General features: G+C 66.4%; 4 protein-coding genes across 4 annotated transcripts; 1 reads left to right on the forward strand and 3 right to left on the reverse strand.

Annotated features, from left to right (window-relative positions):
* CHLRE_03g187300v5 (uncharacterized protein) lies at window positions 1–5506 on the reverse strand. The gene is made up of 4 exons (XM_043061128.1): window positions 5136–5506; window positions 4618–4947; window positions 2663–4288; window positions 1–2532 (listed from the first exon to the last, which is right to left on the reverse strand). Exons 1-4 carry the CDS (start codon window positions 5298–5300, stop codon window positions 1642–1644), a joined length of 3012 nt encoding a protein of 1003 aa, XP_042926257.1. The 5' UTR covers window positions 5301–5506; the 3' UTR covers window positions 1–1641.
* A 46-nt stretch (window positions 5507–5552) lies between these two features.
* On the reverse strand, window positions 5553–10406 carry CHLRE_03g187350v5 (uncharacterized protein). The gene is made up of 11 exons (XM_043061129.1): window positions 9623–10406; window positions 9270–9434; window positions 8914–9032; window positions 8541–8589; window positions 8179–8318; window positions 7795–7951; window positions 7372–7622; window positions 7003–7262; window positions 6658–6798; window positions 6372–6505; window positions 5553–6131 (listed from the first exon to the last, which is right to left on the reverse strand). The coding sequence occupies exons 2-11, from the start codon at window positions 9279–9281 to the stop codon at window positions 5970–5972; spliced, it is 1425 nt and encodes a 474-aa protein (XP_042926258.1). The 5' UTR covers window positions 9282–9434; window positions 9623–10406; the 3' UTR covers window positions 5553–5969.
* Window positions 10407–10506: 100 nt separating this feature from the next.
* On the forward strand, window positions 10507–23694 carry CHLRE_03g187400v5 (uncharacterized protein). The gene is made up of 18 exons (XM_043061130.1): window positions 10507–10912; window positions 11199–13852; window positions 14048–14177; window positions 14357–14477; window positions 14680–14896; window positions 15012–15106; window positions 15242–15354; window positions 15536–16567; window positions 16701–16786; window positions 16948–18972; window positions 19175–19333; window positions 19548–20035; window positions 20836–20987; window positions 21261–21446; window positions 21706–21834; window positions 22268–22398; window positions 22654–22759; window positions 23032–23694. The coding sequence occupies exons 1-18, from the start codon at window positions 10628–10630 to the stop codon at window positions 23230–23232; spliced, it is 8310 nt and encodes a 2769-aa protein (XP_042926259.1). The 5' UTR covers window positions 10507–10627; the 3' UTR covers window positions 23233–23694.
* Window positions 23695–23929: 235 nt separating this feature from the next.
* CHLRE_03g187450v5 (uncharacterized protein) lies at window positions 23930–25436 on the reverse strand. Its single transcript, XM_001691964.2, has one exon. The coding sequence runs from the start codon at window positions 25355–25357 to the stop codon at window positions 24548–24550; it is 810 nt and encodes a 269-aa protein (XP_001692016.1). The 5' UTR covers window positions 25358–25436; the 3' UTR covers window positions 23930–24547.
* Window positions 25437–25962: the final 526 nt, after the last annotated feature.

Genomic DNA, 25962 nt, shown 5'->3' on the forward strand with positions numbered 1-25962 from the left:
AGTGGAGGCCGGTCGGCCAACGCGCCCATGCCAACAGTCGCGCCAGCCTTCCAGCATGCCGAAATGGCAAATCCCGGCAGCTGCCATATTACTGGCTAACATATAGCTCCACAATCCTCACAAGTCGTGGTGTCCATTCATGCGGCCTACCTGTTGCTACATCATTCACCAGACCTCCGGCCTCTGGTGCAGCACCGGCCATTCACAAGGAGCAGCCTGCAGCCTCACCACAACCACCCTCGACAGCCCTGGCCCCACAGCCACGCCTCTCATCACTCCCTTGCGGCCTTGCATCGTTGGAGATACCGGCACATCCTGCCTAGAGCGCAAGACGATTATAACCAGCAGCCAAACACCGCACTTGGACAGCCCCAAGTTGCAAGTTGCAACAAGGTGCGCGATGTTGCCCCCAACCGCCCAGTGCACCACGTCACAGCTGCAGTGCAGCACAGTGTCCATCAAACCAACCCTCAGATTACGCGCGGGTCTGGGTCGCTCGAGATAACCAGTTCGAACCCCCAGCCCACAAAAGTGCACACAAGGAGACACACACGTGCCAATGCGCACCAGGTTGCACATGCACCGGCCACGCGCCCGCACAGGCCAAGCGCCCGCACACCACGCTCAGTGCAGCTAAGGCCCCCCAAAGACGCCGAAGCCGCTGCACTGAACCGACCCGACCTGCGGCACAGTTCGACTGCTGTGTCTGCGGCAGCAGTGGCCGTGCGTGTCGCGCTTTCTACGTTCGTCAAGAAATCTCCCGACAAGGGAGGCGGTCTCCCTGAAGCACGGGGAAAGTCTCCCGAAAATACACCGCACACACACACACACACACACACACACACACACACACACAAATGTCTCCGCTGCGCTGCTCAATTACTGCTACACACGCCATTGTAGGCGAGACACCAGTTCGGCGCGCCGCCAGGAGAGTAAAAAACAATACATTGCGGTCAGTGGACTACGCCGCTACACCGTGCACTTCAAACTGCTATTGATAAAGAGTACAGCATCTTATGTACCTGCGCGCTTACAGCACAGACATCCGTCGCCTCGGCAGCGTGCGTTGCATCAGACGTTCCCACACACAGGGTGTGGCGAACGGTCTGCCACAGCTACTGCCACACGATTAACCTGCTTGGCCAATGGTGCAGAAGCGGTGTAAATCGAGTGGGTGACGCACTTTATCTCGGGTTGCTCGTAAAAGGACATGCTTAATAATCTTGGAAGTAAGACCGCGCACATACACATCTGTCTGACACCTCTTAACTCTTTTCCTCGTTTCTACGGCGCCGTAACACACACGGCCAGACAACTACTCGCACACAGACCGAAACCAGCTCACATTCTGGCATGCCTTCCCTGCCGCTGGTTGCTCCGTCTCGAAGCCCGACTCACACTGCTATGGATCTATTCTCATACCACACCTCCCACCACCCCAAGGCCTGGCCTGCAGCCAGAGACGCATTCTCCGATCCACCACGCTGCGTGACATTCCGCCTGCCCGATGTTGACCGCCAGCCGTCGCCATCGGATCCAAAAAGCCTCACCACGAAGCCCACTCACCCGCAGCTCATACCACACGGCGCACCACTCCTCCACACCACACCGCACCACACCTCACCATTCCAGGCAACATCAGATCAACAGGTCGTCCATGCTTAGCCCGGCCAGGTACGGGTCGCACAGCGCCGCCGCCGCGCTGGGCCGCCGGCAAGGCCGCTCGTCCAGCAGCCCCTCCACCAGCCGCCGCAGCCCCGCCGGCACCCAGCCGGGCATGTCGGTCTCGTAGCGCTGGTAGGCGCGCATGCGGCCCACGTCGCCGTGCCACACCACGCACGCCGTCAGCAGCACGCCCAGAGAGTACATGTCGGCGGCGGGAGAGGCGGCGGCATGCACCGCGGCGGCCACCGCGGCATGCACGGCAGCGGCGACCTCGGCATGCGGCAGGCTGCCGGCGGATAGCACTGCCGTGGCGGCGCTGCTGGCGGCGGCCACGGCAGCCTTGCGCAGCTCGGGCGCGGTGAAGACCATGAGCGCGGCCTCGGCGGCGCCGACGCTGGCGGAGCTGTTGGGGCCCCGGCCCACAAGCCCCGCGGCAGGCGCGGCTGCACCGTCGTCGATGGTCCCTGCTGCCCCCGCGTCGCTGCCGGCTGCCGCCGCACAGGCCCGAGTGCGCGGTACAAAGTGATGCCGTGCCGCCGCGTCGCCGGCCGCCGCCGCCCAGCTGCGCAGCCGCTCGAGCACCGCACCGGCGGCAACTCGGCCGCGCCCGCCGTGGTCTGCTGTTAATGCGCAGGCAGCCGCGGAGGCGGCTGCGGCGCGCGCTCCCGCCGAGGCGGCCGCCATCATCAGGCCGGTAGGGCAAGGCGGGGGCGCGGGGCAGACGTGGTGGTAGCAGGGCAGGCCGTCGGTGTGGGCGTGTGGTGCGGCGATGAGGCAGCGCGCGGTGCCAAAGTCGGCTAGGAGCACCCGGCCGATGCCGCTGCACAGCACGTTGGCGGGTGTGATGTGCAGGTGCACAAAGCCCTGCAACACAAGGCACACAAACACACACAGAGACGTAAGCTTGGCGTGATCCACAGCGGCGATATTTTTACAAGTATGTGTAAGTAATGCGTGAAAATTCTAAGAGTTTGAGCGAGCAACCCCAGCTCACCTGCACGTGTAGCCCATAGAGCGCATGCAGCAGCGACGCGGCCACCACCCGCAGCCGGGACTCGGCCATCAGCATCTCACTGGGCGGCATGCGGGGCGGCAGCACAGCCGCCGGCGCCGCGGCAGCTGCCGCAGGAGCAGCAGTCACCGGCACCGCGGGCTTGTTGCTGGTCACCGCAGGCGCCGCCTGCTGCTGGGGTTGCCCGTGCTGGTGGTGTTGCTGGTTCTCTGGTGGGTGGCCAGGCTGCGGCGCTGTTGCAGCAGCAGCGGATGCCATACCGCCGGTCGGCACCACTGGCGGCTGCGTGGCAGCCGGGCCTGTGCAGCCAGCGGGTCGGAGGACCAGTGCTGGCGGCGGCGGCGGCGGCGGTGGCGGAGCGAACTCGCCGCCAGCCGACGCCCAAGCCGAGTCACCAGCGCTGAACCCGCTGCTGAAGCTCGCGCATCGACTGATTTTAAGATTTCTGCCGCACGCCTGCCCATCATGCTCTCCCTCGCCCATCTCCTCAACGCCATCCTCAATCGCCCAGGCACGACCTGCGCTGCCACCGTCGCCGCTGCCACTGCCACCCAGGCAGCTGCTGTCGGCGCAGTCCTCCAGCTCCATGTCCAGCTCCATGTCCACACCCATACCCATGGGCCCCAACAGCCCACCACTGCCGCCCATCACCTCCTCCTCCTCGCCCTCGCCGGCGCTCAGCTCCCCACCGCGCACCGAGGACGAGGTCGCGGAGAAGAAGGATGAGCCGCCGCCGCACAGCAGCATCTGCATCGGCAGCTCGCCGCCGCTGCCGCCCTCGCCGCCCTCCGCCGCTCCGCCCGGCTCGCCGCCGGCCTCGACGGTGCAGCAGCTCGTGGTGACCGAGCAGCTGCTGACCAGGCTGGAAGGAATTACGGCATCGGCGTTGGCGTCCGAGCCCCCGCCGGCGCAGCTTTGCGGCAGGCGCAGGATAGTGAGAGGCAGCGCGGCTGCACACGACTTCAGTTGGAGGTGCGGCGGTATCGAGGGCGCGGCTAGCGCGGCTGCAAGTGCGGCGGGCGAGGTGCAGGTCTCAAAAGTTTCCGGGTATGCGAGGAAGCGGCGCGCGCTTGTGACCTCGCCGCGGTCGAGCTGCCATGATTTGTTGGCCGGTGGTGAGGCGTCGGCGGCGGCGGGCTCGGGGGTCGCGGGCGACGGCGGTGGCGCGGAGAGGCAGCGCACCGCGCCGCCGGCGCCGGCGGAAGATGCCAGCGCGGCGCCGTGGTGGGCGGGCAGAGGGCAGGAGCAAGTGCTGCCACTCCGGCGGTGCTCCAGCGCGTTGATGCTCCTGAAGATGCCGTTGTGGGGACCATCCGCGTCCCCGATTTCGTGGTTACCGGCGCAGCCGGCGGGCAGCAGAGCCTGAGGCGCTGGCTGTGCCCGCGGCGCCTGCTGCTGCGGCTGTGCGGGCTGCAGCTGGCCCAGTGACGGCTGCACCTCCGCCGGGGGCGCAGTGGCAGCGGCAGGCCGCGCCGGCGTGGGCGGCAGGAATGAGCCCCGCAGCGCGAGTGCTGCCTCCACGGCGGCGGAGGCTCGGGCCGCCCGCGCCTGCTGCCACGCCGCCTCCGCCTCCAGCGCCTGCTGCCGCCGGATCTGAACCAGTGCGTCCTGTGAAGTGAGCAACAGCACAAGAGCAGGTCCAGGTCACGGAAGTACACATTTACAGTAAGTTTGTCGGCCAGGCCGTCAACTCCCAAACGCCGTCCCCTCGAGGTTTGCCCCCGATTCCCCACCCGCTGCCATGTAGCGGCGGTCCACGCGCGTACCAGCATGCGCCTCTGCCCCCCACATCACGAGATTCACGACACGCCACGCAAGCCCGGAAGTCCCCGCAACGGTCCTCCGTGATTACCTTGCAGCGCAACCCCACACAACAACTCCCCCCTCCCGAAGGTTCCACCAGCTTCCCTGCAACCTGCAGCTATACCCATACCCACCAGCTCATCCTGTAGGCTGCCGCCGTCCGCATACTCGGTCAGCAGCGCCAGCCGCCCGCCGGGCAGCTGCGCCCAGCCCAGGCAGCGGCACACGAAGGGGCTAGCGGCGGCAGCCGCGCGCAGTGCCGTGGCCTCCCGCAGCAGCGCCTCACGGCTGTTGCCCGCCATCAGCATTTTGCGCGCTGCCAACAGCGGCTCCGAGCCCGAGTCGCAGTCAAGGCACGGCAGCTCGACCAGGGTGACGGAGGACTGCGAGCCCGTGCCAAGGTGGTCGATGACCCGCGCCGAGAAGAGCGCGCGCGACAGCAGTGTGTCCGAGGAATCCTGCGGCTGGAGTCGGGAGAAAGACGACAAAGGGCTTGCAAGCTGCTCGAAGCTGCCCGAAGCACTGGCCCATCGGCATCGACTTGGGCAGTTGCAACCACCCTTGCCCATTGCCGTTTTCTTTGGTTTATCTGGGGTCTTTGAAACAAAGAAGAAAGATGGCGTTGAAGGATTCACGCCGGCCGACCTCCTACCTGCGGACTGAAGGCAATTCGCGCGCCCGTCGCCCAAGCCTCGGCCTTGCGATGGGACGCCGATGGATTGCCTGTCGCTGCCACCATGTCCACATCTTGAGCAGAAGCTTCCCCCTCCAGGGGAAGTTGTGCCGCGAACGGGTGGAGTCCCACGGCCTGCTTCATGTTCCTAGCGCTGGCTTCCACGAGTGTAAAAACCGCAGCGCTATTATGACAACCCACTAGATTGCAGGTTCACCCATGCATCAGAGCCTGTAGCGATATGGGCTGACTGCGACCACCCCTGATTTCGTCACCCGTTTAGACACGGCCCGCCTACTCGCTCGATGTGGTACGTGTGGATTTGCCGGGCGACTGTATAGGGTATGGTTAGTAAATGTATGTGGGCTATGCTGTAAATGAGAGCTAGAGGGGGCATCAAAAAGACCGACCGCTACAAGAACGGTTGGCTTCCTCATTCCGCTGTCCCAGGCTGTCCGGTTTCCGCTCGTTTCCAAGAGCACTGCCCCTATCCGTCAATCGTTCAACTTCTAGCCAGCATCATTGTCGCACTGCGCCCATTACTCGCATGATGGCGGTGCACGCTGCATTCCACGACACGCTAACCGCTGCACTGGTTCGCCCAGTATCGGCGCCTTCTTCGTGCCCCCCAACCGCCAGCTGCGCATCTTCGCGAGAAACCCTGCCACGTCTGCGAGCAATAGCCGACATGCAGAGGCCACCCAGCCGAGCTACTCGAGCTCAGTCCACACGCCCCATCTGCCTCCTGGCACCTGAGGTGGTTGCTACCCCCCATACATGTCCACCCCTAAACAACCCCCCTTTCCCCGCCAATCACAGCCGCGCGTAGCGCTGCGCAATGTCCTCGATACGCGCAAAGCAATCCTGGAACTCCGCCACGCTCAGCCCATACTTTTCGTACTGGTGTACGAAGGCGCGGGACTCCAACATGCCGTACGCGTGCTCCTGCATGCGCTGGATTGGGCCCACGCAGTGCTGCGGAGCAGGGGAAGAGCGCGACGGTAAAACGGCAGATACAGGCCGGGTAAGGGAAACGTGCGTCACGGCCACTGGGGGAGCCGCCCGGCAGCGCTCCCACTTAAGGGAAACGCGTCAACGGCATCGCGGTTGTTGCGCCGTGCCGAAAGAAACGTTTCCCTCAACCTCCAACTCCCTCGCTGGGTCTCAGTTAACGTGGGATTGGTTCGGCTAACCACCGCTTCCCACACCCCTCACCCGGTCGTTGCTTAGCAGGCACGCCGACATGGCGCAGCGGCCGAAGCGGCCAGTGCTGTACGACACGGACAGGGGCTCGGGGCTCCAGGCGGCGGACAGGGCGGGGTCAGCGAACTCGCCAACATCCGCCTCGGCTGCGGGGTGGGCGTAACCCGCACGAGGCGTACGCCAGGGCAGAAGTCAGGTGGCGAGAGCACGCTTTGCGACCCAGTAACCTTCCCCGCCTTGCGTGTTGCCGCTCTCTCTGGGCCTGGCCGCCGACGTGTTCCTGAAGGCCCCAACCCACCTGCGCCCTGCCCTCGCAGGATGAGCCAGCTGGCTAGCGCCCGGTTCACAGTCGGCCCCGCCAGCCCGGCCCCCAGTGCCGCCGCCGCGCCCGGGCTCTGCGGCGTGATGCTCCAGTCCAGGCCCTCCTCCAGCACACTGCCTGTTGAATCCACGTCACAGGCAGCGCACGGCAGGAGGGCCGCCGTCACCGCCAACCGCACCATCAGTACCACAGCACAAGCGTCGCATGCGTCCGATCAGCCCACTTACGCGCCACACGGCCAGGCAAACCCAGCCGACATGCAACCACAGTACGTGCGTACCCGCCACGCTCCTAGCACACACCCGCCTCGCCCCTGCCCACCTGTCACAAGCATCTGTCGCAAGCGCTTGGTGAGCGCGGGCCAGGTGAAGGTGGTAAAGTCGATGTTGGCGGGCGGCAGCTGCGGCACCGAGCGCAGAGTCAGCAGGCGGTAGGCGGGGTGGCCGCACAGTCGCGTCACCAGCTCCGCCAGGGGGGCGGTGCACACGCCCCAGCCGCCGCTGCCGCCGGCGCCTGACGCAGAGGGCGAGGACGCGGCGGCGTGCGGCGGCGTGGCACCGCCGCCGCGGGACCCGAGTGACCTGATGATTGAGTGAATGCGGGGCGCGTGGACATGTTGCCGGCTTGCGGGAGGGCCGCAGGAGGCCGTTCCTCAGTGTTGCGATAATCCTGCTTTTGCACTTCACTCACCCCAGGCCAGGGCTCTCGCCGCCTAGCCGGCCACCGCTGCTATCCGCCCGCCTCAACGCCGGCAGCTGTACCCCGCCGCCGCTGCTTCCGGGGGAGCTGCGCCCCGGACCAGCTCCATGCCCGTGTGCTTGGTGGTGGTGGTGGTGCTGCTGGGATGCTGGGGCCACGTAGGCGCCGCCGGCGTAGGGGCCGCGGGGCTGGGAGGGCAGCAGCGCGGCTGCCAGGGCGCGGGCTGCAATGCCGTTCATGTCCTGTTCCCGCGTGCGATGTGTGACGCGAACATGGTCAGCCGTGCTGGAAGATCGTTTCTGATATCCATGCACCCAGGGTCAGGACTGATCGGCACGGGCCCGAACTCTGCCCTTTCAGCCCAGCCTCCTCCACCCTGCTCTCTCCCGCCCTCCCGAGCACCCGGCCCCTCACCCCGAACGACGGCCGCGCAATGCCGTACAGCTTGGCCGCCGTGCGGTGCAGCGCCTCGTTCTCCAGCAGCACCAGCCCGTCGCTGACGTCGGCCAGGTGGCTCAGGGTCAGCAGCGTGTTGTAGGGCTGCACAATCACCTCGCCGCTCTCGTAGGGCCTGGGCGGCGGGGCAGTCCGCGCGGCGGCGCGGAAGGCAAAATGGTTGGCAGGCAGCAACACACGGCTGGTTACTCAACACCCAGCTGCCGCGAGCTCCTCGTGCAAAGCAGAAGCCGGCCCAACAGCGCACACCCCGGCGTGGTCACAGGTCCTCTGGGCTGAACCAATCACGCCCTTCAAACCCCTTCTTCAGCTGCCCACCGCAGCCCACACACCCGCACCCACCACACGCAGCAGTTGGCGACGAAGGCGGAGTGGTACTCGTCCCGCAGCGCCTCCGCCACGTAGGTGCCCAGGCCAGCCCCTGTGCCGCCCGCCATGGACTGAAGCAGCAGGAAGCCAGTCAGGCTGTCCGCGTGCTCCACCTGAGGGGTAGACCGGGCGGCGGCAGAGGGTGCCAGTGGCATATACCATTGTAGGCCTGTGCAATGTGTTGACGTTGCCCTCTCCCCTGTGCTCGTGAACAATGGCTGACGGCCAATGGCATGTCATGACAGAACTAGCCCAGCCTTCTCGCCTACCGTGTTAAAGCCCCCATGCCGCCACCACCCCCACCCCGAACCCCCCTCTGGTGGGCACTTCCTCACCTCCTTGCGCACCAGGTCCAATGCGTCCTCGTGAACCTGGGGGCCGTAGCTGCAGGTGCAGAGAACAAGGGGGGGGGCGTCGTGGCCGATGTGGGCTGTGGGAAGGTTGGAACCGCCGGCCGGGCATGCATGGTAGACGCAGTGGAGGCTGGGCAGGCTGTGACAAGCACGGGGGCGCGCATACGTGTGGAAGGCCACCGCCTGGCAACCAGAGACACATCGTAGCCCAGGCCAGCCCTCAACCCTACCCCCGACCCCGGAACCAAAGCTCCAGCGTCATCCTCTCGATGCCAGCGCCGATGCGCGCTGCAACCGCCCACGCACCCATGCGCCCTTGAGCCGGCTGTACGCGCACACCGGTACACACACCCACCCGTGGAAGCCTTGTGCCCAGTTGTTGCCGCTGCCGCTCTGCATGACCAGGTAGCCGGAGGAGGGGTAGCGCCACCAGCTGCCGGAGGCTGCAGCGGCGGAGCGCGCGCCCGCCACCACCTGGTGCCCAGTCCACATTTGGCAGTCGGCAGGGGCAGGTGAAGATGCAGGTGGAGATGACACGAATGCAGGTAGACCAGACGCAGCAGGAGAAGCAGAGCACGTAGGTGGTGACCAGCATGTTACGCGACCGCTTTTCAGCTGTTTCGCTCCCCAAAACCCATCGAGCTTGACAATGACGACTGCATATCGAATTGTGGCCCCATATCCCATAGCTAAGGGCCGTCATGCCCCCACCTTGGGCTCCATGTCGATGAGCACGGAGCGCGCCGTGTACAGGTTGGGGTCCGCGCTGGGGCGGAAGTACTCGTGCACCGCATCCGTGCCGTAGTCATGCGATGAGAACTCGGTGGCGAGGGTGTTGAAGAGGCTGCAGCCCAACTGGTTGCCGCACTGCCCGAGCTGCAGAGTGATGCAGGGCATCCCGTGTCAAAACCTACTTCGCTCCGCCAGAGTCCATGAATTATGTCCCGCCAGGAGCTACATCGTGCTATCGCTAGTAACAGAGCGTGCTTTTACCGAGGCCTCAGGGCAATCTATCGCTTTTCCAGCAGAACTTGTTTTGGCGCGCGAACCCTGGACAACTCAACTGGATAGGCTACGAGCTAAAGCATGATTTGTGTATGCGACACAGTCATTTGTAATGTAATTTCTCGCAATCGCCCTCGCCGCAAAATGGACTTGAAGACCTGCACGGAAGCGGGATGAAGCCAGTGTCGCCCGCCTTAATCCTGTCGCGCCCATGTGAGCTTTGATGCATAGGGGAATGCAAGGGGGCAAAGCTGGCATGGTACTTGGGGTTGACCCTGACAAAAGGGGGCTGAAGACAGAGACTACACGGGGATGACCCTGGATGACACGGGCAGTGAGGGGAGGCGATGAAGGGCCCCTTGGCAGACGCAAAATCTGTGGATGTGTAGAGGCGCCATGTGCAGCACCTTGAGAGAAGCGATTTGCACGAGTTGCCTGTGTCTCGAACAGAGGTGGGGGATTGACTGAGTCGCCTGGCAGGGGGAGCCGAAACCCACACGACTCCATGGGGCCTCGTGGGGCCTTTGGTCGCAAGTGCACCGATTGCATCTCAGGTTCTGATCGTAGGTCATTGCCTTAGACAGCTTGGTTAAGCGCCGGAGGCTCCCAGGTCGCAGCCTATGCTCAGGGATCGCCGCGAGCAGCCGCTTCTCCTCCGCCAGCCGGATGTTTTTCTCAAGCTTGTCGACATCAATTTCTTGGCCAGTCTTTTCGTAATGAGCGGTGGCCAGAAATTCGCACTCCGACCGCAGTGAGGCAACGCTGAGGTAACGCTGAGAGTAATGCTCCATGGCTGCAGCGCCTTCATAAAGGGTATATCTTTGTTATCTAGCAATCGACGGTTGGATATAGGCGGAATGAGGCGAACCCTAAATGAACCCCGCCCACCCACCATCAGACGTGCAACAACATGCCTGAATAATTATAACTTCGCTGAGTCGACCCAACCATTCCAGCTCTCTGTTTGCATTGATAAACAGCTTGGTACATAGGTAAACATGCGCGGGCCAACCGCGACTTTTCAATAACCGACGCGAGCCCGGCTTTCAGGCTTCTTCGCGCGAATGGCGCACAGCGCGCAATACCAGACATTCTTTCGATGCGAGGGCACAACACTGCTTCGCAAGCTGCCCGAGGAGGCTCGCTTGTCGCTGCGGTATTTCGAGACGGTGGGGGTTTTACAGCATTTCCGCCCGCTGCCGCCGCTCACGTCCAGCCGGCGAGTCGTCAGGGGAAAGCGTTACTACTATGTGGCTGTCACGGATTGGGGGTTGTTCCTGCTCACAAAAGACAACAAGGTGGAGGGCTCGGTGCTACTGGAGGTGCCCTGGCTCGGCGTGCGCGAACTGGTGAGTCGCGCCTGCCCACAAGCCGCGTAACTTTCGCCTGACGCGGGGAGTAGCACTGCAAGGGACTGCTGGGGTGAGGTGAACTGATTAGGGCTTGACGCTTGACGCTTGGGCGGGCGTTGGCAATAGCAGGGAGTGGGACGGCAACCGTCCCAGCCAGTTGTGCCATGTGAGCCCTTTGTCAGTTCCACCCCCACGTCGTTCCCCAGTTCCTTCCGCCCAGCCTGGCACGCTCACACGCAATCCCTCACCCCGCAACCACAACATCTCCCGCGCTCACCTGCAGGATAAGACGGAGACGGACAGCGATGACTTTGTAAAGCGTGATCCCAAGAAGCCCGAAACAGTCATTCGCTCACTCGCACTCGCACTTTACCCAGAAGCCGACCTGGCCGCGCTGCCGCCCGCGCTGCTTAAAAAGCACGGTCTGCTGGGTCACGGCCAGGCGGCAGCCCTGCCACCCAAGCCGCCGCCCAAGCCCAAGCCGGAACCTGCAAAGGCGGGTGCCGCAGTCGGCGGATGCTGCGGGCGGAAGGGCGCCCAGGCGGGAGCTCTGGACCCCGCGGCCCCGCAGCCGCCGGGCGGGGGCTGGAAGGAGCGGCAGCAGCAGCTGGCGGCGGCGGCGGCTGCAGACCCCAGTGTTCTGCAAGCGAAGACGGTGACGGTGGCGCAACCGGCTGACCTGCTGGAGGAGATGCGGCGGGAGCGGGAGGCGGTGCAGGAGGCGGCGCGGCGTGCGCATGACATGTACCAGCAGTTTGACGAGCCGCCGCAGCCGTCTGTGCTACAGCTGTCGGAGCAGATGAAGCAGCAGCAGCTGCTGGAGGGGCAGCAGCAGGCGATGGCGATGGCGGCCTGGGCCGCGCAGCATGCGCAGCAGCAGATGGGGCCGCTGCTGGTCAACTTTGTCGCCAGTGACATTGACCCTCGGCTGCTGACGCCGGAGCAGCTGGCGGGCCTGCAGGCGCGGCAGCTGCTACAGCTCCAGTACATGCAGAACCAGCAGCTGCTACAGCTCATCCGGCAGCAGCTGCACCTCAACCTGCTGCAGCTGCACAACCTGCGGGAGCAGCTGCAGCTGAGCGAGTGGGAGCGGCTGTGGCGGCAGTGGCAGGAGCTGCCCGCGCCGTACAACTTCGACACGCACCCGGCGCTGGCGGAGGAGGAGGACTGGATGGCCGGGGACGGCCGCACGGGCGGCAGGGGCGGCGGCCACACGCACCTGCGGGGGCGCAGCGTGGGCGTGATCATGGAGGACGCCGGCCGGGCTGTGTGGGAGCGGAGCAGCAAGCACGCGCCGCCGCGCTTCCTGCCGTACGCGCCACGCGCCATCGAGGCCATGGCGCCGAGCATGCCCGGCCCCGTGGCGGAGGCGACCGAGGTGCCGCCACTGACCCTATCGGGGCTGCGTACCGCCTCGGTCACAGGCGCCGCCGGCTCGGGCGGGCCTGCCGGCCTGCGCACGGCTTCCATCACCGGGCCCGGCGGCCCGGCGGGCCTGCGCACCGCTTCCATCACCGCAGGCCCTGGCGGCGCGCCTGGGGTCGCCGGCGCCGCCATGGCTCGCAACTCGCCGCGGCAGAACCTGTTCAGCACTCTGCGCCGCCGCGGCGAGGACGGGGCCACCGCTGGGTCCGCCGCCTCCGCCGCCACGGCGCGCGCCTGGAACGCAAGCCTGCCGCGGTCGCGCGCCGGGAGCGTGACCGCCGGAGCCGGCGGCGGCGCACCGGGCATCCTTGCCCTGGGCCAGCGTGACCAGCGGACTGGGTTGGCAGCTGCGGCCGCAGGCGGCGTGGGTGCGGGTGCAGGGCCGGGGGCGGGGTGGGGCGGTGTGCGGGCGTCGGATACGGACCTGCACCTGGCTGTGGAGGCGGGCATGGCGCAGCTGCAGGCCACACAGCGCGCGGCGGCGGCGGCGGCGCCGGCCACTGTGGCCATCCGCGCGCCGCCCGGGACCACGGCCGCCGACGGCAAGGCCGCGGGCCTATCCGCCCTCGAGCTGCCTGCGGGGCGTGCGGGCTCTGAGGTGTGGGGCGGCGGCGCGGGCTCGCCTGCGGCGTCCAGCGTGGGCACGGCGTCTGCGGCGGCCTCGCCCAGCACGGCCGGCGCGCCCAGCCCCAACCAGCTGAGCGCCTCTTTGCGGGGGTACCACACGCCGCCCGCGGGGGCGAGCCCGCCGGGTCCGGAGCGCAGTGCGGCGTCGCACCTCTCCACCTCCACGCCGCGTCCACAGCAACAGCAGCAACAACAGCAGCAGCAGCAACAGCAACAGCAGCAACAGGAAGCATTCATGGCATCAATGCGAAGCACGGCGGGCTCGCAGGTGGGCGGTGCGGCTATGGCGGCGCAGCTGCCGCCGCCCTCCTTCACCACCACCTCCACTGCCGCGCCCGCCACCGCACCTCCTCCTGCCCCGGCCGGCGACACCCACCTCGGCGCCGCGCCCTTCACGCCCCCATCATCACCACCGCCGCCCGCACCCTCCACGCCGTCGCCGCCAGCCTCCGTGGCGCCGTCCTCCACGGCGGCTGAGTCCTGGGACTGGCGGCGCGGCGGGGCGCGGCCGCGGCGCTACGCCCTAGAGAAGGACGACGGCAGCCAGCCCGCTTTCTCTGACGTGACGCGCAAGGGCCGCCGCTCCCGCAACCTGGCGCCCGACCCCACTACCTTCACGCTGCCTACCTACCTCAACGCGCAGCCCGCGTTTGTGCGGCTGCCGCCTGCGGCGCCGCAGGCGCCGCAGGCGCAATACGCGTACGGCGGTGTGCCGCAGGTGGCGGCGGCGGCGCCGCCGCCGCCGCCACTGCCTGGTCGTGTGGTGTCCATATACGCGACTGTGGCGGCGCCGCTGGAGGCGCTGGGCGCCAAGGTGTTGTCGCGGCAGGTGGCGTCGCAGCCTGTGGCCATGTGGACGGAGCACGAGGCGCAGGAGAAGGCCAGGTACCGCCGGGGCCGCGTGTTGTTCGCTGTTGGCCGATCGCGGCTGCTGTTTTTTTGCGTGCGTGTGTGCTTGTGCTTGCGCGTGTTTCTGGTTCGCGTAGCTTGGTATGTATGGCAGATGTGTTGCACAAGGCCTCCGAGTGCGGCTTGTCGCAAAGTTGTGCTGACTTCGACATGTCGCACTCACGCCGACAGGGCCGAGGCGTTGGCGCGAGGCGACAAGGTGCGGCGGCGCCGGGACGAGGTGGAGGCTCTGGAGGAGGAGTATGAGGACTTCTGGATCGCGGATGAGGAGGATGACGACCTCACACCGGAGCAGGCCTTCGTGAGTGTAGGGCTGGAAGGGCCGCCTGAGAGAGTGGACATGGGTAAGGGCTGCTGGCGGGGTGGAGTGCTTGTTCATGCTTTCGCCAGCCGTCCAGCCGTCCAGCTGTTCCCACGAGCCTTCCCAGCAGGTCTGCCGACTGCCCTTTCCGCACCCTGCCCTCACTTGCCGCGCCACAGTTGTCTGAGTACAAGCTGGTTCTGGTGACGGTGGAGCGCAAGTCCAACCTCTTCTATCACGTGCAGCGCGCCTGGCTGGGCGCCCGCATGCGCCTGGCACTCACGGAGGCGGCGGTGCCGGGTGAGAGCGCAAGCGACTGTCGCAATCCGTTGCTGGTTGTGGGGACGGTGGCGGTGGTTCACAGCGGGTGCGGGGCGCACGGGTACGGGATTTGTGGGGGAGTGTTGCTGTTGCCTGGTTTAGGAAGACCTTGTGCAAACTTCTGCGGCGCCTCGCCCGATGTGCGTGCCGCTCTGCTGCCCCCCTGCCCGCCCCCCTGCAGGCATGCCGCTGTGGTACGCGCCGCCCTTCCTGCCGGTGCAGGTTGTGACGGACTTCGAATACCCACTGCAACAGCAGCAGCACCAGCAGCTGCAGGCGGCAGGAGGCGGAGTGCTGATGCTGCCTGCGCCGGGAGACCAGCGGCAGCAGCGGCAGCAATCCAACGGCATGGCCGACGCGAACCAGCAGGCGCTGCGATACTTCGCCGACCCCGGCACGTAAGTCGGATTAAAGCATTGCAGATGTGATTGCACAAGAAAGCTGTGCTGCGTATGAACACTGAATCTGACGAGAATCTGGACTTGAACCTGCGAATTCGTGCACCCGCTGCAGGCTGTCAGCGGGCCTGGACTCAGCCCTGGTGGCGCTGGGTGGCGCCGGCGCGTTTGAGCTGTTCCCGGGTGACAGCTTCACACTGCGCCGCCGAGGTGCGTGGTGTGCATTTGTCATCAGTCGGGGGGTGGATGGATCGGGAAGTTTTCGTGAACACGTGCTACGTAACAAGGCACTTATGCCAACGCCATTGGTTGCTCCCACTCACCCGCAACATCCATGCGCGACAGGCCGCGGCGCGGAGCTGGATGCGCCGCTGGCGTCGCCCGTGCCCGTGGGCTGGGCGGAGCCGGCGGACGGCCGGCCGCCCTCCCGCGGCCTCAGCCGTCAGCTCACAGGGCAGGTACGCCCGTGTCCGCAACACAGCGCATACAAAAGTTCACAAGCCCACGAAACCAAATCATGTGGTCGCTGTTTCTTAGCTCTGGGTTGGACCGGGCTTTGCGCCTGCTCCGCCATCCTCGCAACTCATCTCCCGCGTCTCTCTCCTCGCTGCCCCGCTCCTTTCCTTCCCCCCCTGACAGCTGACGCCCACCGGCGGCGCCGGCACCACGTCTCTGCCTTTGGGCGTGTCCGTGTCAGCGGCCTGGCTGGCCCAATACGAGGAGCTGCAGGCGCGCCGCCTGGGCCGCATCCACCAGCTCACCTCAGGAGCCATGGGAGCGTCCGCGCCCACCTCGCCGCAGCAGCTGCAGCTGCAGCAGCTGCAGCAGGCGGCGCACCTCGCCTCCAGCCACGCCGCCGGCAACGCGCTCGGCGCGCTGCCCAGCAGTGGCCTGAGCTCGCCCTCTCCCACAGGGCTGCTTGGCGGCGGTTTTGGAAGCGGAGGCGGTGGCACGCCGCCGCTTATGTCACGTAGGAGCACCGGGGAGCTTGCCGTCGATTACGGAGGCATGGTGGGAATGATGTCGCCACAGGCGCCGCCGCAACGCAGTCTTCTGCAGCAGCGCGTGTCCGGCGCGTTCGCAGGCGGCGGTGGAGGTGTCGGCGGCATGAGCCGCCGCAACCGTAACAACTCCGGCGGCGGTTTGGGCACGTCTGCAGCGTTCACACCCGGGGCCCTCACCGCGCCGCCGCCGGCCGCGCCGCGCCGAGGCGTCACTTGGCACCCGGAGACCGTCGGCGAGGGGCCGGGCGGCACACCGCGCGCGGCCATAGGTGGAGCCGGAGCCGGCGAGGCCGGCGGAATGGTGGCGCAAGCCTGGTCGCCATTCCTTGGCGCAGCGGACCTGGCAGCGGTGGCCGTGGCGGAACCGGATCGCGGCACGCCGGAGCGCCACCTCCACCACCACCCGCACTCGCCCTCGCTCCAGGCCTTCACCAGCAGTGGCACCGCCGCGCCGGCGCCGTCGCCGGCTGCCGGCGGGCTGCTGCGCGGCGCCAGCGGCTCCATGCTGCGCGCGGCAGCGCCGGCGGCGGCATATGCCGAGGTGGCGGCGGAGCGGTTCAGCCAAAACGTGGACCACGTGGAGGCGCGGGCGTTCTACAACGAGTTGGAAGGGCTGATGGCGAGCGGGTGCGGCCTGTTCGACGACACGGACGCAGACATTATCAAGGTGCGAGCAGGCTACGGCTGCTTGATGTATCAGAATGTGTTGTTTTTGAAATCGTACAGAATGAGCACTTGCATATGTTTAGGTGTGAGTGCTATGCAAGGCATGCGGTCACCGTTTTCTTTCATGTGCGCAGGAGATTATCCTGGAGCGCTCCTTCTCCCAGACGCCCAAAGCGATGCAGCTGTCGAAGTGCTTCTTCAACTCCCGCATTGTCATGAGGTGAGAGAAAAGCCGCAACGCTGTGATACCTGCCATGCCATGCCATGCAACGCGCTGCCCTCCCCGTCAGCACAGTTCCCGAACCCAGCTAGCCACGCTGTTGTCCCTGCAGTTGCGTAACACACGCCCTCCCTCCCGCTCCTCCCATCCCTTTCGTGCAGCTTCATCATCAGCCGCCTCTACAGCTGGGGCGCCGTGTGCGCGCTCTTCTCCTCCAAATCGCCGCCCCGGGCCGATGACCACCGGCGACCGCCGCCAGGCCCCGAGCCGGGCGGCATCAGCGGACTCAGCGGCGCACTGGCCGGCGCCGGCGCCTCCGCCGCCTACGCTGCCGCCATGCCGCTCAACAGCCGCGTCACGATGCGAGTGGCGGCACACCGGGCCGCAAGGCTGTCGGGCCGTGCCAGTGGGGCTGCGGGCTCGGCCCTGTACGGCACGAGCAGCGGCAGCGGGCCTGGGGGCGCGGTGTACGTGCAGGGTCCCAGCAGTGCGGCGGCGGGGCAGCCGGGGGGCGGTGGGGCGCAGCAGGGCCCACAGCCACCCCCGCAAACACTGTACCCGACGGCCGCGTACCAGCAAGCGCAGCAGCAAGCGCAGCATCAGCAGCAGGCGCAGGGGCAGGGGCATGGGCAGGGGCAGCCGCCGCAGGCTGCCGCCATGCAGCAGGGCGCGACGTACGCACAGCACCAGCAACAGCAATCACAGTCACCGCAGGTGCAGCAGCAGCAGGCGCAGCCGCAGGCGCCGCACACGCCGCAGCCGCCCTACCAGACCCTGTATGCCTCACCACAGCCGCAACTTCAGCAGCAGGTGCTGCAACCACCACTGCATGAGTACCCGCACTCGCAGCAGCGGCAGTCTGAGTCGTCACCTGCGTCGCAGCAACCGCCGTACGGGCAAACGCTCTACCCCGCAGCGGCGCCGCCGCTGTCCCAGCCGCCGCCGCAGCAGCCGCAGTACCCCCAACACAGCCCGCAGCCGTACTCCCAGCAACTGTCGTACGCGCAAGAACTGTACCCCCAGCAGCAGCCGTACCAGCAGCAACCAAACCAAAGTGGCTGGCCCAGCGGTCTCACTGGGGCCATGCAGCCTCTTGTGGCGCCCCACCCGCCCTCCACGCCCCCGCCCCAGCAGCGCTCAGCCTATCACGCCGCGGCTGCTACAGCCGCGCCTGCTGGCGGGTACGACTACCCCGGCTATGGCGATGGCAGCAGCAGCAGCTACGGGGCCGCCGGCTACGGCTACGGTGGCGGCGGCTTTGCGCACGGCGGAGCTAACGGCATGGGGGTCGCGTGGGGGCCGTACGGGCGCGTCGCGGCCGGTCCCGTGACAGAGGCTGTGGGCGACGGCGGCGCGGCCGGCGCGGACCCGGCGGCGCTGCTGCCGCAGCGGGCTGTGGCGCCGCCGCCGCCGTCGCGCGTTGGCAGCATGGCGAGTATGGCGAGCGTTGCCAGCCGCGGCAGCCGGGGCAGCCGGGGCAGCCGGGGGGCGGGGAGCGGGGCGGGGGCGGTGGAGGAGGATGAGGAGGCCGACCCCGTCTTCTCGGAGGCAGGCAGTCCCGTGGACAGCAGCCGCGGCCCGGGCGCGGCGGGGCGGCTTGCGGCTGCTGGCCACCCACACCTGGGTTCCGGCAATGACAACCGCACGCTGCGAACGTCCTTCAGCTTTGGCGGCGGCGGCCTGGCGGCGGCGCCGCCGCTGCTGCCCACACCTGAGAAGCTGCCGCGGCAGCCACACGGCCAGAAGGACGGCAGCTGGGAGCACCTGGAGCGGCAGGACGTGAAGGAGCAGCTGGGCTGGGAGCAGCGTCACGGCGGCGGGTACGGCGATGATGAAGGCGGCGGCGGCGGCGGCCTGATTGGGACGGACGTGACGCTGTCGCGGTCGGGGACCTTGCGGGAGGACGGCACCGGCGGCCGACGGCCCGGGCCTGCCAGCGCGGCCGCGTCTACTGCGGGGCGGCCCGGCGCGGACAAACGCGGCTTCCCGCTGGGGAACATGGCGGATGTGGCCATTGCAGCGGCGGTGCAGGCGGCGGAGGAGATGGACGAGCGGCAGCGGGAGGCGGCGCACAAGTACGGGCCGCTGAAGAGCGTGGCGGAGGTGGTGGCGGCGGCGCGCGAGGCGAAGGCGGCGGGTGTGCGGGCGGCCCCCGTGGAGGAGCCGTTCAAGCCACGACCCGACAAGTGAGCGTTTTGCAGAACCTGCAACGGGAAGGGGCCCAGCCACGCTCCGTCTGATGGGCTGACGGAGCTGACGGTTCTTGCCCTGCCCCCGCCCTCGGCTGGCTTGACGCCCTCATCGCCTTCCGTTGGGAGCAAATTCTTGGGCTCAGGCAAGTTCTCATCGCCTTCCCCCCGGCCCCCCCCCTTTTCATGTGAACTGCAGGTCTCCGCTGCAGCAGGCCGCGGAGCTGGATGAGGAGCTGGAGTTCTTCCGGCGGCTGCACGCCGCGCGCTCCTGGGCCGTGTTCAGCCGGGCCACACACGGCCACCGCCACCTGCTGAGGCGGCTGGGGCTGGACCGGACCGAGCCCACCTCGATCATGTAGGGGCCAGCGATCGAGCGAGCGAGCGATAGGAGTAGATGGATAGCAACTGCGGGAGGTGCTTGGGCTGTGGAGCTATGGGGATAGTACCAGCAAATAGGTAGATCATAGGGAGACAACGGCGCTCAGCGCCAGGCGCCAAGCCAGCAGGACTGAGCAGCAGCGTTGGGCGACCACTAATAACAAACCGCAACTGCTGAACCCACCCCGCAGGGCCACCGTCCAGGCGCTGTCGGAGATCACGGCACTTGCGCAGAAGCGCCAGGCAGCCGGGCCCGAGGGCCGCCGCAGCACGCCGCCGCCCACGCAGGCGCCGCCCACACTGGCGCCCTCTGACCCCCTGTCCCTGTCGCCCCTGCGTGAGGAGCCCTACCTGTTCGTGCTGCAGCATCTGGCGGTGGCGGGGCCAGACGCATGGGGCCCGGGGGGAGGGCTGGGCGCTGGCGACGGCGGCGGCGTAGATGAGGCGGTGGAGGGCGTGGTGGAGTCAATCACGGGCCGCACGGCACGAGCGGTGGGCGAGGTGCGGCGCGGCTGGCTCAGGGCCCGCGAGGACAACGGCGGTTCCGGAGGCGCGGGCGGCGGCGGCCGGTCGGGCAGTCCCACACGCGGCGGTGGTGGCGCCTCGGCTGCGGGCATACGCAGCGCCTACCTGAAGGCGTTCCTGGGTTCCAGGAGCGACCCAAGCGAGGAGCTGCTAGGTGCGTGCGTGTGCGGGCAATGGGCGTGTGTGTGGCTGGATGCAGGCGGTAGTGCGGTGAGCGCTTGTTAGCCGCCTGCCTAGGCGCTGTTGCTTGCCAGCCATTGAACCCCCATCCAGCACCTGCACTTGCATTCCAGCGTCCCAGCAAGCCATGCACGCTGCGCCTGCCAGCACACGCCTTACACACAAGCACGCAAGTACGCACGCACACTCATGCAAACACTCAAGCCCAGGCACTTGGTTTCCCGTGTGTCACACACAGTCACACACAGTCGCACACGCAAACACACACACACATATGTACACACACACACACACACACACACACACACACACACACACACAATCATTAGTGGGCCGGGACTGGGATGCGTGTTCTAGCTTGCTTGCTGCACGCCGCCCTTAACATCGCTGTCGCCATTTTCCCTGCTCGTGACACTTTCTTGCTGCCGCCCTGTGCCTGCAATTCCTCTATCACCCGTAGGTGAGCTCGACTACGAACAGCGGGCGGGAATCAGGGCATTAGGCGTGCTGGGTCACCGTTGTAGCGCGCCCAGGGCGCGGCGCATACAATGCATATGGGTGCCACTCGGGGTCAGGTCGTTCGTCGATCGCCCGAGGGGGGGTTCCAGGCTTTTTGCGGGTAAGTATGACTACCGGGGTCGACGCGGCTACAAGACGCTCGGTATCGGTAGGTATCCGTAAGTAACTCCGTCGCGCCGTCTGGGCGGGCTTCGTTTTGTTGTTTTCTTTTCAACACACACACACACACACACACACACACACACACACACGCAGGCGGCCCGGGTGTGGCCCTGTGGGAGCGGCTGGCTGGCCGCCTGGCCGCCCGCAAGGCGCACCAGCGGCTGAAGCTGCTGCTGTACTGGCTGCAGCAGGAGCTGGCGTTCAGCGAGGGCTGCGAGGACAGAATCAACTGGCTCAGCGAGGCGGTGAGGGGAGGGGGGAGGGGGGAGGTGGGAGAGGGAGGGGAAGGGGGGAGGGGGAGAGGGGAAGGGGGGAGGCAGGGTCCGCACGAAGGGGGCTGGAAGAGGGTTGGCGAGGGCACGGGCACGTGGGCACAGGGCACTGCCGCGATGTCCGGTAATTACAGCGGCTTGGGTCACAGTGACGCCAGCAACACACTTTCCTGGTACCGTCTTGCCGGCCCGTGTCCTCAACTGCCCTGCCGCCGCCCCCCCCCCCCCCCGCTGCCCTCCCTGCAGTTGGTGGAGTCGGACCCGGACGCGCCGGCCGAGACCGACTGGAGCTTCGCCCGCTGCGCCCGCACGCTTGTGGCGCTACAGCTGCAGCTGGCGGACCCCAGCCCCGAGGCCGCAGCCGCCAGGTACCCGCCCGCCGCGCCGCCGCTGCGGCCGCGCGACCCGCAAGACATGATGTACTGGATCGAGGTGCGTGCGGGTTGGCGGCGCGTTGGCGTGGCGGTGTGAGGCGGACACAGCGAACAACGTCTGCGGCGTATGCGGCTGGGGCGTGGACTACTCTGTCCAGCTGCTCACCGCTTTGCCCCCTAGCATACCCTTGCTTTACTAGTCCCCCGCTCAACTGGACGCTCCTTTCCTGCCCATGTCGTGTGCACAGTACTCTACCCTTGCTTTACAGTCCCCCGCTCAACTGGACGCTCCTTTCCTGCCCATGTCGTGTGCACAGTACGAGGTCAAGTCGTACCCACTGGACTGGAGCGTGGGCATCCTGTTTGAGATGGTGGGGCTGAGCGAGGAGGCGCAGGCGCTGGGGCGCTACAGCCACGAGGACGTGGTACTGGAGGTGCTGCGGCAGGTGGGGAGGGGGAGGGGGAGGGGGAGGGAGGGGGAGGGAGGGGGAGGGAGGGGGAGGGAGGGGGAGGAGGAGGGGGAGGGAGGGGGAGGAGGAGGGGTTATAGATACCAGCCCAAACCGAACACAATGCAATAGAGCGGGGGCGGGCAGGAGGAGGAGGAGGGGGCCGGGCTGCTGTGTGTGCGCGTGTGTATGAGTGTGTATGCGTGTGTTAAACAACGAAACGAAAGCCCACCGAGACCTGTGTGTGTGCGTGTGTGTGTGTGTGAGGACTTGAGGGGGGGACGCCTGGGTGGGGGTGCGGATGCAGCCGTAAAGGACGTGCATGAGTTGACTTAAACATCAAACAATGCCGTTTGGGTTTGCCCTGCCTCTCCCCAAACCGTGCATCACCCCCCCCCCCGGGCCTGGCCCCCGTTCCCTCCCCTTCGCAGCTGCCTCAGCCGGTGCTGCTGCAGTTCGTGCGGCGGGCCTTCCTGCGCCTGGCGTGCTTCATGATGGGGAGCGCCCAGATGTACGGCATGTCGCGGCCCGGGTCCCTGGCGGCCATGGTCACAGGCTTCAGGTGCGGTGCGGCGCGGTTCGGTGCGGTGCGCGGCTACGTTTCACCGTGTTCTCTTGGTTTCGTCTTCCTGTGCCCAGGACTTCCCTCGACAACCGTAGCCCAGGCCCGCAGTAGCCAGCAGACTTGGTCGCACCAGCTCCCTCCCTCGCACGTGATGGCATGCACCGACCTCACTCCCACTGCACACGCGCGCACACACACAACCACACACACGCACACGCACACACACGCCCCCCCCCCCACACACACACACAGGTACGCCACAGTGCTCCTGGGCCTGGTGCAGCAGTGCCAGGCGGCTGCGGACATGCTGCACGAACAGTTCTTCCTGGAGCTCTACCACCTCTTCCGCACGCCGCAGGTGCGCGCGCGGCCAGGGCCGTGTAAGGGAGTAGCGGAGCGGGAGGGATGGCAGAACAGGGGCAGTCAAGCAGTGGGAAGGGGGATTGTGGCTGACCAACACACCTGCACAGCGCTTGCTCAGCGACTGGCACCATGCCGCCACCCTTGCCAACCCTAAACCCTATGCCTAAGCCCGACCCACCCAGTACTCCTCGCTCCCCAACACCTCCCACCACGCCTCGGCCTCCATCCCCCCTTCCTCCCCTCCCCTCCCCGCCCTCACCCCCCCAGGTCCAGGAGCGGCTGCGCGAGGTGCGGTCGGGTCAGGACGCGCTGCTGGCCGAGTCCACGCAGCACCTGTTTGAGGCGCTGCTGCAGCGCATCGGCGAGGCCATGCCGTGGCGGGGGGGCGCCGCGGTGCCGGGCGAGCACGCCATTGGGCACGTGGTCAGTCGGGCGCCCCTGGCCAAGATGCCCACACGCGTGACCTGAGGAGTTATAAGGCAGTTGTGGGGTGCGGGTATGGTTGTAAATGGGCTGGGGGAGAATGAGAGAAGGGGCTGGACGGGGATGGAGGCGTGGCGGGGTGAGTGGGGACTAGCAGGTGGGTGTTGGGAGGCGGCGCAGGAGGTGCGTGTGAGCGGTCGAGCATGGGTGGCAAGCAGGGTGTGTGCCGACACACATAACCGAATGGAGCCCTAGGCCAGCAATGTACTTTAGTGTGGGAGCGTGGCAGCCGAGTGTGGGAGCGAGGGCGGGCTGTGAGGGCGAAGGCTGGTGGTGACCGCGAGCTGAGTGTGTCCAATGTGTTGCAGTTTCATGGGCTGGGGCTTGCGGGCGATAGCACGTCCGATTAGTGACACTTGGCAAGACTGCAACCTGACGGCCGTGATGGCCACACCCGAGGACTGACGAGGTCACTGCTGTCTGCAAAGACTGTAACTGGCATCAGACACACGGCTGACTCGATTGCATAATGAGCTGGACAAGACCCAAGCCGACCCAGTTCATCCTGCTGCAGTACTGCATGGCGCAGAGCCATGGCGCAGCTGCCCTCAGCGCGGGCTCCTAGTCCCAGACATGCACCCCCTGCTGTCAGCGCTGACACCGGCCTCACCTCCCCCCCCCCCGAGCCCTGCAGCGCCCCACCCCAGCTCCCTTGTTACTCGTGGGGCTAAGCTCAGCGCATTCAACTCTTGCCTTACAGCAATCGCCTGCCTGCACACAGGCTTCGTCTGTTTCCTGCTTGCTCGCATGCGCTTATAGCCCCATACGGTCACAGTCCTTGGCTCCAACTCCACTCACGTACTCTTTCACAACAGTTTAGCTCTCAGCGCCAAAAGCACCTCAATGCCTTCCCAGCAACCAGCACTGATCAGGCGACAGGCGTACGAGGAAAAACTCCTGGGCCTGCGCACAGGCGCAGATGCACCACCAGGAGCCCGCCCGCCCCCACAGACCTGGAGCCAAACAAAACGGGAGGCCCTCAATAACCGCTCCCCTCAAGCAAAACAGCCATACTACGTCCGTCACCCTTCGCAGGGGTTGGCCGTCACGCGTCATCCTGCCGGCACAACAGACCGCAAGAACTGCGAAGACCGTGGACTGCCGCCATTCCCGAGCCCTCAAGACACACGTGTCGACACACCAACCCACATCCCAGCACACGCTTCACCCGCCGCTAGCTCCCGCACTAGCGCCAGCGCCGCAGCTCCAAAGCTCTGCTTCCCTCCGCTTCGCTCCGCTGCTGCAGCGTCGCGCTGTTACGGTGTGAGCGGCGTGTTGTGCCGCTGCGTGCACGAGCCGCTTAGTGCTTCTTGGGGTTGGGGCGCTCCTGCACGGTGACGCCGGTGGCGCCGGCGATGATGCACACGTCCACCATGTCCAGGAACAGGCCGTGGTCAACGACACCGTCCAGGCCCAGGATGGCCTTGGAGGCGGCCTGGGAATCCTTGATAGGGGTCTGGAAGTACAGGTCCACGATGTAGTTGCTGTTGTCGGTCACGTAGGGCTTGTCGCCGTTCATGCGCAGCTTAGCCTCGCAGCCCTTCACCTCGGGCAGGTTAGCCAGGCGCTGCAGGGTGTACTTGTGGCAGAACTGCACAATCTCCACCGGCATGGCCAGCTTGGAGCCGCCCAGGCCCTCGACCAGCTTGGAGTCGTCCACGATGCAAACAAACTTAGCCGAGGCCATCTCCACCATCTTTTCGCGCAGAAGAGCGCCACCGCGGCCCTTCACCACGTCCAGGTTGGGGTCCACCTCGTCGGCACCATCGATGGCGACGTCCAGCTTGGGCTGCTCATCCAGAGTGGCCAGAGGAATGCCCAGAGACAGAGCCTGCTCGTAGGTGCGGATCGAGGTGGGCACACCGACGATGTTCTGCAGCTTGCCCTCCTTCAGCAGCTGGCCGATCCGGTCCACCGCGAACGCAGCGGTCGAGCCCGTGCCCAGGCCAACCACCATGCCGCTCTTAACGTACTCAACAGCCTTCCAGGCAGCCTGCTTCTTCAGCTCATCCTGGCTCAGCTGGGTTGAGACCGGCGCGGCCATCATGCGCACGTTGCGAGCAGCAGGGCGAGCAGCAGCGCGAGCAGCGGGACTGGCCTTGAGCATCATTGTTTTGTGTAGGACTCAGATGACGGCGACCCATAATGCTCGAAGCCGTTTGAAGTTCAGAAAACGCTCGCCCCGTGCCAATCCCCGATGCAAGGATAAGGCAGGCAGGCGGTAGCGCTTTCACGCCTGAGCGCAGGCTTAGTGGCACTCAGCGGGCGGTCAGGATCATTGTACGTACTGCACACAAGCGTGTGAGTGTGGGGGGGGGAGGGATTAGACACGGGCGCCGAACTTCAGAGCCTGCAACGGAGTGCAACGGTGACACAGCGCTGGCGCGACCACCCACAGCGTTTACCGTCGGTTACGAGGTAACATGTGAATTCGCAACTTGCGCTACTGACTGCCTACTCTCGTGCCGCCTGCAAGCCCACTCCGCCTTCCGCTCTGGTCTACGTACGCATTAGTTCCACAACGCTACTCCAAGAGCTGCTGTTCAAGCAGCGATGCGGACCTCCACGTATGTGCCGCCAGGAAAGGGCGTGAGGCACATTTGCATTGGCCTCTGCTTGCGGACGTGCTTACACTCAATCCAAGGCAGGGCGTCGATCTTCGAAGCGGGGTACAAGAAGCCCTGGCAGGGCCCTTACCCCCTCGGATTCCTACGG

This window comes from Chlamydomonas reinhardtii, chromosome 3, assembly GCF_000002595.2.
Source record: "Chlamydomonas reinhardtii strain CC-503 cw92 mt+ chromosome 3, whole genome shotgun sequence".
Taxonomy (NCBI): domain Eukaryota; kingdom Viridiplantae; phylum Chlorophyta; class Chlorophyceae; order Chlamydomonadales; family Chlamydomonadaceae; genus Chlamydomonas; species Chlamydomonas reinhardtii.